General features: G+C 50.0%; 2 protein-coding genes across 14 annotated transcripts in view; one reads left to right on the top strand and one right to left on the bottom strand.

The window, feature by feature from the left end:
- The window catches only part of sh2d3a (SH2 domain containing 3A), a 31,039-nt gene extending 19,036 nt beyond the window's left edge, over positions 1-12,003 (top strand). For 7 of the 9 annotated variants that reach the window (XM_071390113.1, XM_071390114.1, XM_071390121.1 and 4 more), the window contains 8 exons: positions 1-114; positions 1,569-1,743; positions 2,331-2,492; positions 2,632-2,747; positions 3,016-3,187; positions 3,769-3,880; positions 4,101-4,283; positions 10,805-12,003. The exon at positions 1-114 is cut by the window's left edge and continues 40 nt beyond it. In XM_071390113.1, coding sequence (XP_071246214.1) covers positions 1-114; positions 1,569-1,743; positions 2,331-2,492; positions 2,632-2,747; positions 3,016-3,187; positions 3,769-3,880; positions 4,101-4,283; positions 10,805-10,986 — 1,216 coding nt within the window. In that variant the 3' untranslated portion in view covers positions 10,987-12,003. Of the gene's footprint in view, positions 115-1,568; positions 1,744-2,330; positions 2,493-2,631; positions 2,748-3,015; positions 3,188-3,537; positions 3,717-3,768; positions 3,881-4,100; positions 4,284-10,804 lie in introns of those variants that run through there. The other 2 variants (XM_071390116.1, XM_071390117.1) reach the window with 2 other exon arrangements.
- Positions 11,924-16,409, bottom strand: part of LOC139568353 (cdc42-interacting protein 4 homolog) — an 89,480-nt gene continuing 84,994 nt past the window's right edge. Inside the window, exons 14-15 of one of the 5 annotated variants that reach the window (XR_011673587.1) lie at positions 12,411-16,064; positions 11,924-12,351 (exon numbers count right to left, since the gene is read on the bottom strand). Coding sequence is in view for 1 of the 5 variants with exons in the window: in XM_071390122.1 (XP_071246223.1) it covers positions 15,925-16,064 (140 nt within the window). In the remaining 4 variants the exon portion in view is untranslated. Of the gene's footprint in view, positions 16,065-16,409 lie in introns of all 5 variants that reach the window. The other 4 variants (XR_011673586.1, XR_011673584.1, XR_011673585.1 and 1 more) reach the window with 4 other exon arrangements.

The following is a 16,409-nucleotide window of genomic DNA, read 5'->3' as shown; positions in this document are numbered from 1 at the left end:
CCCCCGAGCCCCTCCCAAACCCTTCAGAGTGTCCACCTTCTTCCCCGGGACTCCTCCCAACCGTCACCGTGACGACCCCTATGACGAGCTGGTCATCCAGGTGCCTGAATCAAAGTAAGAGAAAACCATTTGGGTCTTACAGCATTTCCCAAACTAGGGGTCGTCTCCCAAACTAGGGGTCGTTTCCCAAACTAGGGGTAGTTTCCCAAACTAGGGGTCGTTTCCCAAACTAGGGGTCGTTACCCAAACTGACTGATGAAACTCTCAAATAAAATGTTTTATAAAAAAACAAGCTCTGGTAGCCTCTAGATGTGGTTGTAATGAACAGTTAGTGGATTCGGCTATTTCAGCCACACCTGTTGCTCCATAGACAAACATAGGTAGTAGAATGACCTTACTGAAGAGCTCAGTGACTTTCAACGTGGCACCGTCATAGGATGCCACCTTTCCAACAAGTCAGTTTGTCAAATTTCTGCCTTGCCAGAGCTGCCCTGGTCAATTGTAAGTGCTGTTATTGTGAAGGAGCAGCAACGGCTCAGCCTTGAAGTGGTAGACCGCTGAGTGTTGAAACGCGTAGTTTGTAAAAAATTGTCTGTCCTCGGTTGCAAGACTCACTATCGAGTTCCAAACTGTCTCTGGAAGCAATGTCAGCAAATGAACTGTTCGGCGGGAGCTTCATGAAATGGGTTTCCATGGCCGAGCAGCTGCACACAAGCCTAAGATCACCATGCGCAATACCAAGCGTTGGCTGGAGTGGTGTAAAGCTCGCCGCCATTGGACTCTGGAGCAGTGGAAATGTGTTCTCTGAAGTGATGAATCACGCTTCACCATCTGGCAGTCCGATGGACGAATCTGGGTTTGGCGGATGCCAGGAGATCTCTACCTGCCCCAATGCATTGTGCCAACTGTAAAGTTTGGTGGAGGAATAATGGTCTGGGGCTGTTTTTCATGGTTCGGGCCCCTTTTGTTCCAGTGAAGGGAAATCTTAACGCTACAGCATACAATGAAATTCTAGACGATTCTGTGCTTCCAACTTTGTGGCAACAGTTTGGGGAAGGCCCTTTCTTGTTTCAGCATGAAAATGCCCCTGTGCACAAAGCGAGGTGCATACAGAAATGGTTTGTTGAGATCGCTGTGGAATAATGAATGTATGGAATAATATGGAATATGGAATAACTTGACTGGATGACACAGAGCCCTGAGCTCAACCCCATCGAACACCTTTGGGATGAATTGGAACGCAGACTGTGAGCCAGGCCTATTCGCCCAACGACAGTGCCCAACCTCACTAATTCTCGTGGCTGAATGGAAGCAAATCCCTGCAGCAATGTTCCAACATCTAGTGGAACACCTTCCCAGAAGAGGAGGCTGTTATTGCAGCAAAGGGGGAACAACTCCATATTAATGTCCATGGTTTTTGGAATGAGATACTCGACGAGCAGGTGTCCACATACTTTTGGTTATGTAGTGTGTATATATATATGTATGTGTTTTTGTGTGTTTCCTGTCAGAAAGCGTTATGTAGTGTGTATATATATATGTATGTGTTATTGTGTGTTTCCTGTCAGAAAGCGTGGCCACGTGGACAGGCTGCGTGCGGAGGAGAAGTGGCAGAGCAGAGCCCGTCTCACTGAGACATCCTTCAGCTTCCTGGAGGCACAGGAAAGCGGGGAGTTGCCTGGGTTACCAATTGACGGACAGGTCCAGGAGGAAGAGGAGGATTCGCACTTTCGGAGGCCGCAGGTTCGTTGTTGTTGGGTGTAGTTTATGTAATTTGATTTACAAGGAACAGCATTGTGATGTAGGGGATTCTATTAGATGTTTATTGAACAGCATTGTGATGTAGCTGATTCTATTAGATGTTTATTGAACAGCATTGTGATGTAGGGGATTCTATTAGATGTTTATTGAACAGCATTGTGATGTAGGGGATTCTATTAGATGTTTATTGAACAGCATTGTGATGTAGGGGATTCTATTAGATGTTTATTGAACAGCATTGTGATGTAGGGGATTCTATTAGATGTTTATTGAACAGCATTGTGATGTAGGGGATTCTATTAGATGTTTATTGAACAGCATTGTGATGTAGTTGATGTTTTGTAGCTCAGTTTGACTACATGTCAGTGAATAACAGACTATGAACTCGTAATGTAATGTAATGTAGTGTAATCTAATCCTGCTACAACACAATAACAAACCTAATGTAGGAGTTATACAGAGATGTTACTACCAGGCTGTTACCAGGTGGAGACCTGTTTCAGACTGGACCAGTTTGAGAAGTTACATGTTATTAGCATGTTATCAGAATACTAATAACATGTTACCAGGTGGAGACGGTGTCGTGTTTCAGACTGGACCAGTTTGAGTCCCTCCTGCTACCAGATAATAACAGACCTCTAGACCCCACCGTTCTCATGGCGCTCAAAGAACTGTTCACACGCTCCAACGCCATGACAACCGCTCTGCACATTCTCAGTGTCGACTGCCAGGTAAGACATAGTTATAAACACACACACACACGCACACTATAATATCTCACACGCACACAATAATATCTCACACGTGCACACACACACCTATGCACTATAATATCTCACACACACGCTCTGTCGGTCTGTGTGTGTGTAGGTGGCTCGTATCGTGGGTGTGACAGAGGACCAGAAGAGGATGATGGGAGTTGGCTCAGGTCTGGAGCTGGTCACCCTGTCTCACGGACAACAGCTCAGACAGGACCTGCTGGAGAGGTACACACACACACACACACACACACACACACACACACACACACACACACACACACACACACACACACACACACACACACACACACACACACACACACACACACACACACACACACACACACACACACACACACACACACACACACACACACCTGGCCTCAAATATGAAAATCTGACTGTCTGTCTTATGTATGTGTGTGTGTGTGTGTGTGTGTGTGTGTGTGTGTGTGTGTGTGTGTGTGTGTGTGTGTGTGTGTGTGTGTGTCAGGCACCACCTGCTATCCCTGGGCGTTGCCATAGATATCCTGGGCTGTACAGGGACGGTAGGTCAGAGGGCCACGGTGCTGCATAAAGTCATCCTATTGGCCCAGGCCCTGAGAGACCACGCCCACAACCTCTACGCATTCTCAGCCGTCATGAAGGCTCTGGAGATGCCTCAGGTAACACAACACACACTGTACACACACTGTACACACACACACACACACTGTACACACACACACACTGTACACACACACACACACATCCTGTACACACACACACACACTGTACACACACACACTGTACACACACACTCACTGTACACACACACACACTGTACACACATTGTACACACACACACTGTACACACACTGTACACACACACTGTACACACACACACTGTACGTACTCACGAACACACACACAGACTCGCACACTGTACACACACACACACCTCAGACACCCTCACACTATGCTGTGTTTAAAGACCCTAGATATGCATCAGGTCACTCAGACAGTGTGTGTGTAGGTAGTCCGTCTGGAGAGGACATGGAGAGCACTGAGGAGGAACCACTCAGACAGTGTGTGTGTGTACTGTGTGTGTAGGTAGTCCGTCTGGAGAGGACATGGAGAGCGCTGAGGAGGAACCACTCAGAGAGTGTGTGTGTGTACTGTGTGTGTAGGTAGTCCGTCTGGAGAGGACATGGAGAGCGCTGAGGAGGAACCACTCAGACAGTGTGTGTGTGTACTGTGTGTGTAGGTAGTCCGTCTGGAGAGGACATGGAGAGCGCTGAGGAGGAACCACACAGAGAGCGCTGTGATGTTTGAGAAGAACCTCAAACCCTTCATGAACGCTCTGAATGACGGAGATGGTGAGGACGGTGTCTGTGTGTGTGTGTGTGTGTGTGTGTGTAAGGTATTTGTAATGTGTGTGTGTGTGATGTGTGTGTGATGTATGTGTAATGTGTGTGTAAGGTATTTGTGATGTGTGTGTAATGTGTGTGTGTGATGTATTTGTAATGTGTGTGTGATGTATTTGTAATGTATTTGTAATGTGTGTGTAATGTGTGTGTAATGTGTGTGTGTGTGTAGACTCTGTGGTGCAGGGTCCCCTGGCTGTGCCCTACCTGGTTCCCCTCCTGAGGCTGATGGAGGGAGAGGAGGGAGAACACACAGAGAGAGGCTGTCAGTTATTATACAACACCCTGCAGGCAGCACGCAACGCAGCGCTACACGCCCCGCAGTACCAGGAGCACGCACACAGCCTGCTCACAGGTAACACACAGCCTGCTCACAGGTAACACACACAGCCTGCTCACAGGTAACGCACACAGCCTGCTCACAGGTAACACACGCAGCCTGCTCACAGGTAACGCACGCAGCCTGCTCACAGGTAACACACAGCCTGCTCACAGGTAACGCACACAGCCTGCTCACAGGTAACACACAGCCTGCTCACAGGTAACGCACACAGCCTGCTCACAGGTAACGCACAGCCTGCTCACAGGTAACGCACACAGCCTGCTCACAGGTAGCACACACAGCCTGCTCACAGGTAACACACAGCCTGCTCACAGGTAACGCACACAGCCTGCTCACAGGTAACACACAGCCTGCTCACAGGTAACACACACAGCCTGCTCACAGGTAACACACACAGCCTGCTCACAGGTAGCACACACAGCCTGCTCACAGGTAACACACAGCCTGCTCACAGGTAACGCACACAGCCTGCTCACAGGTAACACACAGCCTGCTCACAGGTAACACACAGCCTGCCCACAGGTAACACACACAGCCTGCTCACAGGTAACACACACAGCCTGCTCACAGGTAACGCACACAGCCTGCTCACAGGTAACGCACGCAGCCTGCTCACAGGTAACACACAGCCTGCTCACAGGTAAAACACACAGCCTGCTCACAGGTAAAACACACAGCCTGCTCACAGGTAACACACACACACAGCCTGCTCACAGGTAACACACACACCCTGCTCACAGGTAACACACATACACAGCCTGCACACAGGTAACACACAGCCTACTCACAGGTAACGCACACAGCCTGCTCACAGGTAACACACAGCCTGCTCACAGGTAACACACGCAGCCTGCTCACAGGTAACACACACAGCCTGCTCACAGGTAACACACACAGCCTGCTCACAGGTAACACACACAGCCTACTCACAGGTAACACACAGCCTGCTCACAGGTAACACACACAGCCTGCTCACAGGTAACACACACAGCCTGCTCACAGGTAAAACACACAGCCTGCTCACAGGTAAAACACACAGCCTGCTCACAGGTAACACACACACACAGCCTGCTCACAGGTAACACACAGCCTGCTCACAGGTAACACACACACACAGCCTGCACACAGGTAACACACAGCCTACTCACAGGTAACACACACACAAAGCCTGCTCACAGGTAACACACACAGCCTGCACACAGGTAACACACAGCCTACTCACAGGTAACACGCACACAGCCTGCTCACAGGTAACACGCACACAGCCTGCTCACAGGTAACACGCACACAGCCTGCTCACAGGTAAAACACACAGCCTGCTCACAGGTAAAACACACAGCCTGCTCACAGGTAACACGCACACAGCCTGCTCACAGGTAACACACAGCCTGCTCACAGGTAAAACACACAGCCTGCTCACAGGTAAAACACACAGCCTGCTCACAGGTAACACACACATAGCCTGCTCACAGGTAACACACACACAACCTTCTCACAGGTAACACACAGCCTGCTCACAGGTAACACACACAGCCTGCTCACAGGTAACACACAGCCTGCTCACAGGTAACACACACAGCCTGCTCACAGGTAACACACACAGCCTGCTCACAGGTAGCACACACAGCCTGCTCACAGGTAACACACACACAGCCTGCTCACAGGTAACACACAGCCTGCTCACAGGTAACACACAGCCTGATCACAGGTAACACACACAGCCTGCTCACAGGTAACACACAGCCTGCTCACAGGTAACGCACACAGCCTGCTCACAGGTAACGCACAGCCTGCTCACAGGTAACGCACGCAGCCTGCTCACAGGTAACACACAGCCTGCTCACAGGTAACGCACACAGCCTGCTCACAGGTAACACACAGCCTGCTCACAGGTAACGCACACAGCCTGCTCACAGGTAACGCACAGCCTGCTCACAGGTAACGCACACAGCCTGCTCACAGGTAACACGCACAGCCTGCTCACCGGTAACGCACACAGCCTGCTCACAGGTAAAACACACAGCCTGCTCACAGGTAACACACAGCCTGCTCACAGGTAACGCACACAGCCTGCTCACAGGTAACACACACAGCCTGCTCACAGGTAACACACACAGCCTGCTCACAGGTAACGCACACAGCCTGCTCACAGGTAACACACAGCCTGCTCACAGGTAACACACAGCCTGCTCACAGGTAACACACAGCCTGCTCACAGGTAACACAATGCCTGCTCACAGGTAACACACAGCCTGCTCACAGGTAACACACACAGCCTGCTCACAGGTAACACACACAGCCTGCTCACAGGTAACACACGCAGCCTGCTCACAGGTAACACACACAGCCTGCTCACAGGTAACACACACAGCCTGCTCACAGGTAACGCACACAGCCTGCTCACAGGTAACACACACAGCCTGCTCACAGGTAACACACACAGCCTGCTCACAGGTAAAACACACAGCCTGCTCACAGGTAAAACACACAGCCTGCTCACAGGTAACACACACACACAGCCTGCTCACAGGTAACACACACACCCTGCTCACAGGTAACACACATACACAGCCTGCACACAGGTAACACACAGCCTACTCACAGGTAACGCACACAGCCTGCTCACAGGTAACACACAGCCTGCTCACAGGTAACACACAGCCTGCTCACAGGTAACACACAGCCTGTTCACAGGTAACACACAGCCTGTTCACAGGTAACACACAGCCTGTTCACAGGTAACACACGCAGCCTGCTCACAGGTAACACACGCAGCCTGCTCACAGGTAACACACACAGCCTGCTCACAGGTAACACACACAGCCTGCTCACAGGTAACACACACAGCCTACTCACAGGTAACACACAGCCTGCTCACAGGTAACACACACAGCCTGCTCACAGGTAACACACACAGCCTGCTCACAGGTAAAACACACAGCCTGCTCACAGGTAAAACACACAGCCTGCTCACAGGTAACACACACACACAGCCTGCTCACAGGTAACACACAGCCTGCTCACAGGTAACACACACACACAGCCTGCACACAGGTAACACACAGCCTACTCACAGGTAACACACACACAAAGCCTGCTCACAGGTAACACACACAGCCTGCACACAGGTAACACACAGCCTACTCACAGGTAACACACACACAGCCTGCTCACAGGTAACACGCACACAGCCTGCTCACAGGTAACACGCACACAGCCTGCTCACAGGTAAAACACACAGCCTGCTCACAGGTAAAACACACAGCCTGCTCACAGGTAACACGCACACAGCCTGCTCACAGGTAACACACACAGCCTGCTCACAGGTAAAACACACAGCCTGCTCACAGGTAAAACACACAGCCTGCTCACAGGTAACACACACATAGCCTGCTCACAGGTAACACACACACAGCCTGCTCACAGGTAACACACAGCCTGCTCACAGGTAACACACACAGCCTGCTCACAGGTAACACACAGCCTGCTCACAGGTAAAACACACAGCCTGCTCACAGGTAACACACACAGCCTGCTCACAGGTAACGCACACAGCCTGCTCACAGGTAACACACAGCCTGCTCACAGGTAACACACAGCCTGCTCACAGGTAACACACAGCCTGCTCACAGGTAACACAATGCCTGCTCACAGGTAACACACAGCCTGCTCACAGGTAACACACACAGCCTGCTCACAGGTAACACACACAGCCTGCTCACAGGTAACACACGCAGCCTGCTCACAGGTAACACACACAGCCTGCTCACAGGTAACACACACAGCCTGCTCACAGGTAACGCACACAGCCTGCTCACAGGTAACACACACAGCCTGCTCACAGGTAACACACACAGCCTGCTCACAGGTAAAACACACAGCCTGCTCACAGGTAAAACACACAGCCTGCTCACAGGTAACACACACACACAGCCTGCTCACAGGTAACACACACACCCTGCTCACAGGTAACACACATACACAGCCTGCACACAGGTAACACACAGCCTACTCACAGGTAACGCACACAGCCTGCTCACAGGTTGCACACAGGTAACACACAGCCTGCTCACAGGTAACACACACCGCCTGCTCACAGGTAACACACACAGCCTGCTCACAGGTAACACACACAGCCTACTCACAGGTAACACACAGCCTGCTCACAGGTAACACACACAGCCTGCTCACAGGTAACACACACAGCCTGCTCACAGGTAAAACACACAGCCTGCTCACAGGTAAAACACACAGCCTGCTCACAGGTAACACACACACACAGCCTGCTCACAGGTAACACACAGCCTGCTCACAGGTAACACACACACACAGCCTGCACACAGGTAACACACAGCCTACTCACAGGTAACACACACACAAAGCCTGCTCACAGGTAACACACACAGCCTGCACACAGGTAACACACAGCCTACTCACAAGTAACACGCACACAGCCTGCTCACAGGTAACACGCACACAGCCTGCTCACAGGTAACACGCACACAGCCTGCTCACAGGTAAAACACACAGCCTGCTCACAGGTAAAACACACAGCCTGCTCACAGGTAACACGCACACAGCCTGCTCACAGGTAACACACACAGCCTGCTCACAGGTAAAACACACAGCCTGCTCACAGGTAAAACACACAGCCTGCTCACAGGTAACACACACATAGCCTGCTCACAGGTAACACACACACAACCTGCTCACAGGTAACACACAGCCTGCTCACAGGTAACACACACAGCCTGCTCACAGGTAACACACAGCCTGCTCACAGGTAACACACAGCCTGCTCACAGGTAACACACAGCCTGCTCACAGGTAACACACACAGCCTGCTCACAGGTAACACACACACAGCCTGCTCACAGGTAACACACAGCCTGATCACAGGTAACACACAGCCTGATCACAGGTAACACACACAGCCTGCTCACAGGTAACACACAGCCTGCTCACAGGTAACACACAGCCTGCTCACAGGTAACACACAGCCTGCTCACAGGTAACACACAGCCTGCTCACAGGTTGCACACAGGTAACACACAGCCTGCACACAGGTAACACACAGCCTGCTCACAGGTAACACACAGCCTGCTCACAGGTTGCACACAGGTAACACACAGCCTGCTCACAGGTAACACACACAGCCTGCTCACAGGTAACACACAGCCTGCTCACAGGTAACACACAGCCTGCTCACAGGTAACACACAGCCTGCTCACAGGTTGCACACAGGTAACACACAGCCTGCACACAGGTAACACACACAGCCTACTCACAGGTAACACACAGCCTGCTCACAGGTTGCACACAGGTAACACACAGCCTGCTCACAGGTAACACACACAGCCTGCTCACAGGTAACACACAGCCTGCTCACAGGTAACACACAGCCTGCTCACAGGTTGCACACAGGTAACACACAGCCTGCACACAGGTAACACACACAGCCTGCTCACAGGTAACACACAGCCTGCTCACAGGTAACACACAGCCTGCTCACAGGTAACACACAGCCTGCTCACAGGTAACACACACAGCCTGCTCACAGGTAACACCCAGCCTGCTCACAGGTAACACACACACAGCCTGCTCACAGGTAACACACAGCCTGATCACAGGTAACACACAGCCTGATCACAGGTAACACACACAGCCTGCTCACAGGTAACACACAGCCTGCTCACAGGTAACACACAGCCTGCTCACAGGTAACACACAGCCTGCTCACAGGTAACACACAGCCTGCTCACAGGTAACACACAGCCTGCTCACAGGTAACACACAGCCTGCTCACAGGTAACACACAGCCTGATCACAGGTAACACACAGCCTGCTCACAGGTAACACACAGCCTGATCACAGGTAACACACAGCCTGCTCACAGGTAACACACAGCCTGCTCACAGGTAACACACAGCCTGCTCACAGGTAACACACAGCCTGCTCACAGGTAACACACAGCCTGCTCACAGGTAACACACAGCCTGCTCACAGGTAACACACAGCCTGATCACAGGTAACACACAGGTAACACACAGCCTGCTCACAGGTAACACACAGCCTGCCCACAGGTAACACACACAGCCTGCTCACAGGTAACACACAGCCTGCTCACAGGTAATACACAGCCTGCTCACAGGTAATACACAGCCTGCTCACAGGTAACACACAGCCTGCTCACAGGTAACACACACACAGCCTGCTCACAGGTAACACACACAGCCTGCTCACAGGTAACACACAGCCTACTCACAGGTAACACACACACAGCCTGCTCACAGGTAACACACAGCCTGCTCACAGGTAACACACTCACAGCCTGCTTACAGGTAACACACACAGCCTGCTCACAGGTAAAACACACATACATTATAAAATACACATTATGGGAAAAAAACACACACACACTTATAGAAAACACAGGCACACATCCAATTCACCAAATCAAATAACATTAGTCCTGCCTCATAACCATCCTGAGTCACTGATTGGCCGTGGGCCCTGTCACTCTGTCCCGTCAGGTGACTGGGAGCCAATCCCAGAGCTGCTGGAGGGGTTCAGGACAGAGTTTGCCCTAAGGCTGTTCTGGGGACAGACTGGAGCGGCGGCAGACAAGGAGAAACGCTACGACAAGTTTGACAAGATCCTCACCGTGCTCTCCAACAAACTGGAACCTAGCGAGGAGTTCTCCCCCGAACTCTGACCCTTAAACTCTATACTGTGACCTGGGCTGCATTCAGGAGAGCGCAAACGTTGCACAACAGTTTGAAATATGTAACCTGTTTACCTGGATTGTATTCATTAGAAGCTTTTTTTGCAGCAAAAATGAATAAAAAATTAATTGTTTGTTATTGGACAAGTTCAGGTGATTCCCTCCCTGGTTCAGTCCGTTCGGTGCCTAATGAACCTGGGATGTGTGTCTGGGTGGTTCTGTGGTTCTCACCCACAGGGTTCATACCTAGCAGGTGTGGATGCGGTTGGTTTCACTCATAAACCTGGCCAAGGGTTATGTCCCAAATGGCACCCTATTCTCTATGAAGGGCCACTATCAGGGCACGATATAGGGAATAGGGCACTAGTTGAAAGTAGGGCACGATATAGGGAATAGGGCTCTGGTTGAAAGTAGGGCACGATATAGGGAATAGGGCTCTGGTTGAAAGTAGGGCACAATATAGGGAATAGGGCTCTGGTTGAAAGTAGGGCACGATATAGGGAATAGGGCTCTAGTTGAAAGTAGGGAACAATATAGGGAATTGGGCTCTGGTTGAAAGTAGGGCACGATATAGGGAATAGGGCTCTGGTTGAAAGTAGGGCACGATATAGGGAATAGGGCTCTAGTTGAAAGTAGGGAACAATATAGGGAATTGGGCTCTGGTTGAAAGTAGGGCACGATATAGGGAATAGGGCTCTAGTTGAAAGTAGGACACGATATAGGGAATAGGGCTCTAGTTGAAAGTAGGGAACGATATAGGGAATAGGGCTCTAGTTGAAAGTAGGGCACGATATAGGGAATAGGATGCTATTTGGGACGTAGACAAAGTGTGTGATGTGCTTCTACTGGTTGTTTGTTCAGGTCAAAATGTTGACCTGCAGAGTTTACCCGTTAACATGTTCATGACAACTATTCTCAACCTTCTAGGTGTCTGTGAAAGTCGTTTATTGAAGGGAAGTTCTGAGTTTTAACGTTTTCTATTCAGATGATATAAATGATTTAAAACATCACTGTGTCAAAATCACTGTGTCAAAAAAAAGACAACACACAACAAAATGAAACAAAACATCACATTTTACATAAATCAATTTATTTTTTTATCAATCATAACAGTTCCCAGGGTACTTAGAGGTCAACACATAACAGTTCCCAGGGTACTTACAGGTCAACACATAACAGTTCCCAGGGTACTTAGAGGTCAACACATAAGTCGTTTTAAAATGTGATCATATAATAATATATATATATACACTCCATAAAACATTGAGAAGCAGCGAGTGACAAATCCAGTTCCATTTAACCAGGCTGATGTACAGTCAGACTTGACCTGGAGGCTGATGTACAGTCAGACTAGACCTGGAGGGCTGATGTACAGTCAGACTAGACCTGGAGGCTGATGTACAGTCAGACTAGACCTGATGTACAGTCAGACTAGACCTGGAGGCTGATGTACAGTCAGACTAGACCTAGATTCTGGTCAAATGTAGGGAATAGGGCGCCATTCTGGTCAAATGTAGTGCACTATGTAGGGAATAGGGTGCCATTCAGGTCAAATGTAGTGCACTATGTAGGGAATAGGGTGCCATTCTGGTCAAATGTAGTGCACTATGTAGGGAATAGGGAGCCATTTGGGACATGATTTGGTGTCCCAGGTCTGAATGAGACCGCAGCTGGGATTCAACCAAAGGCGCACAGTCCACAACACCGGTTGTCAATGCACCTTGAACCAGGTCCTTCCTCTGACCTTCGTGGAGATGGTAGTCATGGTAAACACTGCGGATGTCAGCGGAAGTGGACATTAGATTGAACCAGGTCCTTCCTCTGACCTTCGTGGAGATGGTAGTCATGGTAACACTGCGGATGTCAGCGGAAGTGGACATTAGATTGAACAGTCTAATTTGGTGTGCTAATAATCCAGAATGCGCCTTTGATTGAATCCCGGGCTGGACGGAAGTTAAACTATCAGAAACACCAGGAGTCCTCCAGGAGTACTTAGACAGCAGTAGTCACAACACCACCACAGAGCCATCTGATTGGCCAGAACCTGACCACAGAGCCATCTGATTGGCCAGAACCTGACCACAGAGCCATCTGATTGGCCAGAACCTGACCACAGAGCCATCTGATTGGCCAGAACCTGACCACAGAGCCATCTGATTGGCCAGAACCTGACCACAGAGCCATCTGATTGGCCAGAATCTGACCACAGAGCCATCTGATTGGCCAGAATCTGACCACAGAGCCATCTGATTGGCCAGAATCTGACCACAGAGCCATCTGATTGACCAGAGCCATCTGATTGGCCAGAACCTGACCACAGAGCCATCTGATTGACCAGAGCCATCTGATTGGCCAGAACCTGACCACAGAGCCATCTGATTGGCCAGAATCTGACCACAGAGCCATCTGATTGACCAGAGCCATCTGATTGGCCAGAACCTGACCACAGAGCCATCTGATTGGCCAGAATCTGACCACAGAGCCATCTGATTGGCCAGAACCTGACCACAGAGCCATCTGATTGACCAGAGCCATCTGATTGGCCAGAACCTGACCACAGAGCCATCTGATTGGCCAGAATCTGACCACAGAGCCATCTGATTGGCCAGAATCTGACCACAGAGCCATCTGATTGACCAGAGCCATCTGATTGGCCAGAACCTGACCACAGAGCCATCTGATTGGCCAGAATCTGACCACAGAGCCATCTGATTGACCAGAGCCATCTGATTGGCCAGAACCTGACCACAGAGCCATCTGATTGGCCAGAATCTGACCACAGAGCCATCTGATTGGCCAGAACCTGACCACAGAGCCATCTGATTGACCAGAGCCATCTGATTGGCCAGAACCTGACCACGGAGCCATCTGATTGGCCAGAACCTGACCACGGAGCCATCTGATTGACCAGAATCTGACCACAGAGCCATCTGATTGACCACAGACAGTTTAACCACAAAACGAGAGAAACAGAACAAAGAAACAACAACCAAAAGAGGACCAGACGGTAACCATAACAACCACAGACATGGTCAGAGAATCAGACAACCAATAAGAACCTCAGAAACATACATTTAAAAACTGACCAGTTTCACATACATTCTACATCCCAATTGGCCCCCTATTCCCCAATAGGGCTCTGGTCAACAGTAGTGTACTATATAGGGAATATGGCTCTGGTCTATAGTAGTGTACGATATAGGGAATAGGGCTCTGGTCTATAGTAGTGTACTATATAGGGAATAGGGCTCTGGTCTAAAGTAGTGCACTATATAGGGAATAGGGCTCTGGTCTAAAGTAGTGCACTATATAGGGAATAGGGCTCTGGTCTATAGTAGTGTTCTATACAGGGAATAGGGCTCTGGTCTAAAGTAGTGCACTATATATAGGGAATAGGGTCCTGGTCTAAAGTAGTGCACTATATATAGGGAATAGGGCTCTGGTCTATAGTAGTGTACTATATAGGGAATAGGGCTCTGGTCTAAAGTAGTGCACTATATAGGGAATAGGGCTCTGGTCTAAAGTAGTCCACTATATAGGGAATAGGGTATCATTTGGGACCTAACCACTCTTCTGATGAGAGAACATGTGACGAACAAGTCCACTATATAGGGAATAGGGCCCTGGTCTATAGTAGTGTACTATATAGGGAATAGGGCTCTGGTCTATAGTAGTCCACTATATAGGGAATAGGGTGGCGTTTGGCGACGCAAAAAACGTGGTCCATAAAATAGTGGCTTCACCATCCAGCTGATAACAATCTGATATAACTATGATAGCAGTCATTTAATATTAAAACAATCACAATGTCATGGCAACTAATGATCTGTGATTAGGTAAGAATAGGGAGAGAGGACTGGGAGAGTAGGAGGGGTGGAGGGAGAGAGAGGTAGAGAGGGAGAGAGAGAGGTAGAGAGGAAGAGAGAGAGGTAGAGGTAGAGAGGGGGAGAGAGAGAGAGAGAGGGAGAGGTAGAGGGAGGAGAGGTAGAGAGGGAGAGAGAGAGGTAGAGAAGTAGAAAGAGAGAGAGAGAGAGGTAGAGAAGTAGAGGGGGAGAGAGAGAGAGAGGGAGGTAGAGGTAGAGAGAGATGTAGAGGTAGAGGGGGGGAGAGAGAGGTAGAGAGAGAGAGGGAGAGAGAGAGAGAGATGTAGAGGTAGAGAGGGAGAGAGAGATGTAGAGAGAGAGAGAGAGAGAGGTAGAGGGGGAGAGAGAGAGAGAGAGAGAGAGAGGGAGAGAGAGAGGTAGAGGTAGAGAGGGAGAGAGAGGTAGAGGTAGAGAGGTAGAGGGAGAGAGAGAGAGAGGTAGAGGGAGAGAGAGGGAGAGAGAGGTAGAGGTAGAGAGGGAGAGAGAGGTAGAGGGAGAGAGAGGTAGAGGGAGAGAGAGGTAGAGAGGTAGAGAGGGAGAGAGAGGTAGAGAGGTAGAGGGAGAGAGAGAGAGAGAGAGAGATGTAGAGGTAGAGGGGGGAGAGAGAGAGAGGTAGAGAGAGAGAGAGGGAGAGGTAGAGAGAGAGGTAGAGAGGTAGAGAGGTAGAGGGAGAGAGAGGTAGAGAGGTAGAGAGGGAGAGAGAGGTAGAGAGGTAGAGGGAGAGAGAGGTAGAGAGGTAGAGAGGGAGAGAGAGGTAGAGGGAGAGAGAGAGAGAGAGAGGTAGAGAGGTAGAGGGAGAGAGAGGTAGAGAGGTAGAGAGGGAGAGATAGGTAGAGAGGTAGAGGGAGAGAGAGAGAGAGGTAGAGGGAGAGAGAGAGAGGTAGAGGGGGAGAGAGAGAGGTAGAGAGAGAGGTAGAGAGAGAGAGAGATGAAGGGGTGGTAATGCTTAAACACACAGAAAGTCCTTGGCTAAAAGGAGAGTGTGTGTATCCATGTGTGTATCCATGTGTGTATCCATGTGTGTATCCATGTGTGTATCCATGTGTACGTGTGTGTGTGTTATTGTCTAGAATTTGACGTAGGATGAGGGGATGTATCCTTCGTCTCCGTTGGCTCGTAGAACCCTCATCCATCCATCTCCTTTATCTCTCTCCATCACACTGAGCTGTTCCCCTTCTGTTATAGACACTGTCCCCTGACTGGAACCTGGAGGAGACAGACACACTAGTTATAGACACTGTCCCCTCACTGGAACCTGGAGGAGACAGACACACTAGTTATAGACACTGTCCCCTGACTGGAACCTGGAGGAGACAGACACACTAGTTATAGACACTGTCCCCTCACTGGAACCTGGAGACAGACACACACTAGTTATAGACACTGTCCCCTGACTGGAACCTGGAGGAGACAGACACACTAGTTATAGACACTGTCCCCTCACTGGAACCTGGAGGAGACAGACACACTAGTTATAGACACTGTCCCCTCACTGGAACCTGGAGGAGACACACTCGTTATAGACACTCTCCCCTCACTGGAACCTGGAGA

Source organism: Salvelinus alpinus, chromosome 2 (genome assembly GCF_045679555.1).
Source record: "Salvelinus alpinus chromosome 2, SLU_Salpinus.1, whole genome shotgun sequence".
NCBI classification, from domain to species: Eukaryota; Metazoa; Chordata; class Actinopteri; order Salmoniformes; family Salmonidae; genus Salvelinus; species Salvelinus alpinus.
The sequence above is the reverse complement of the archived record's forward strand: the minus strand, read 5'-3'. Positions and strand labels throughout refer to the sequence as shown.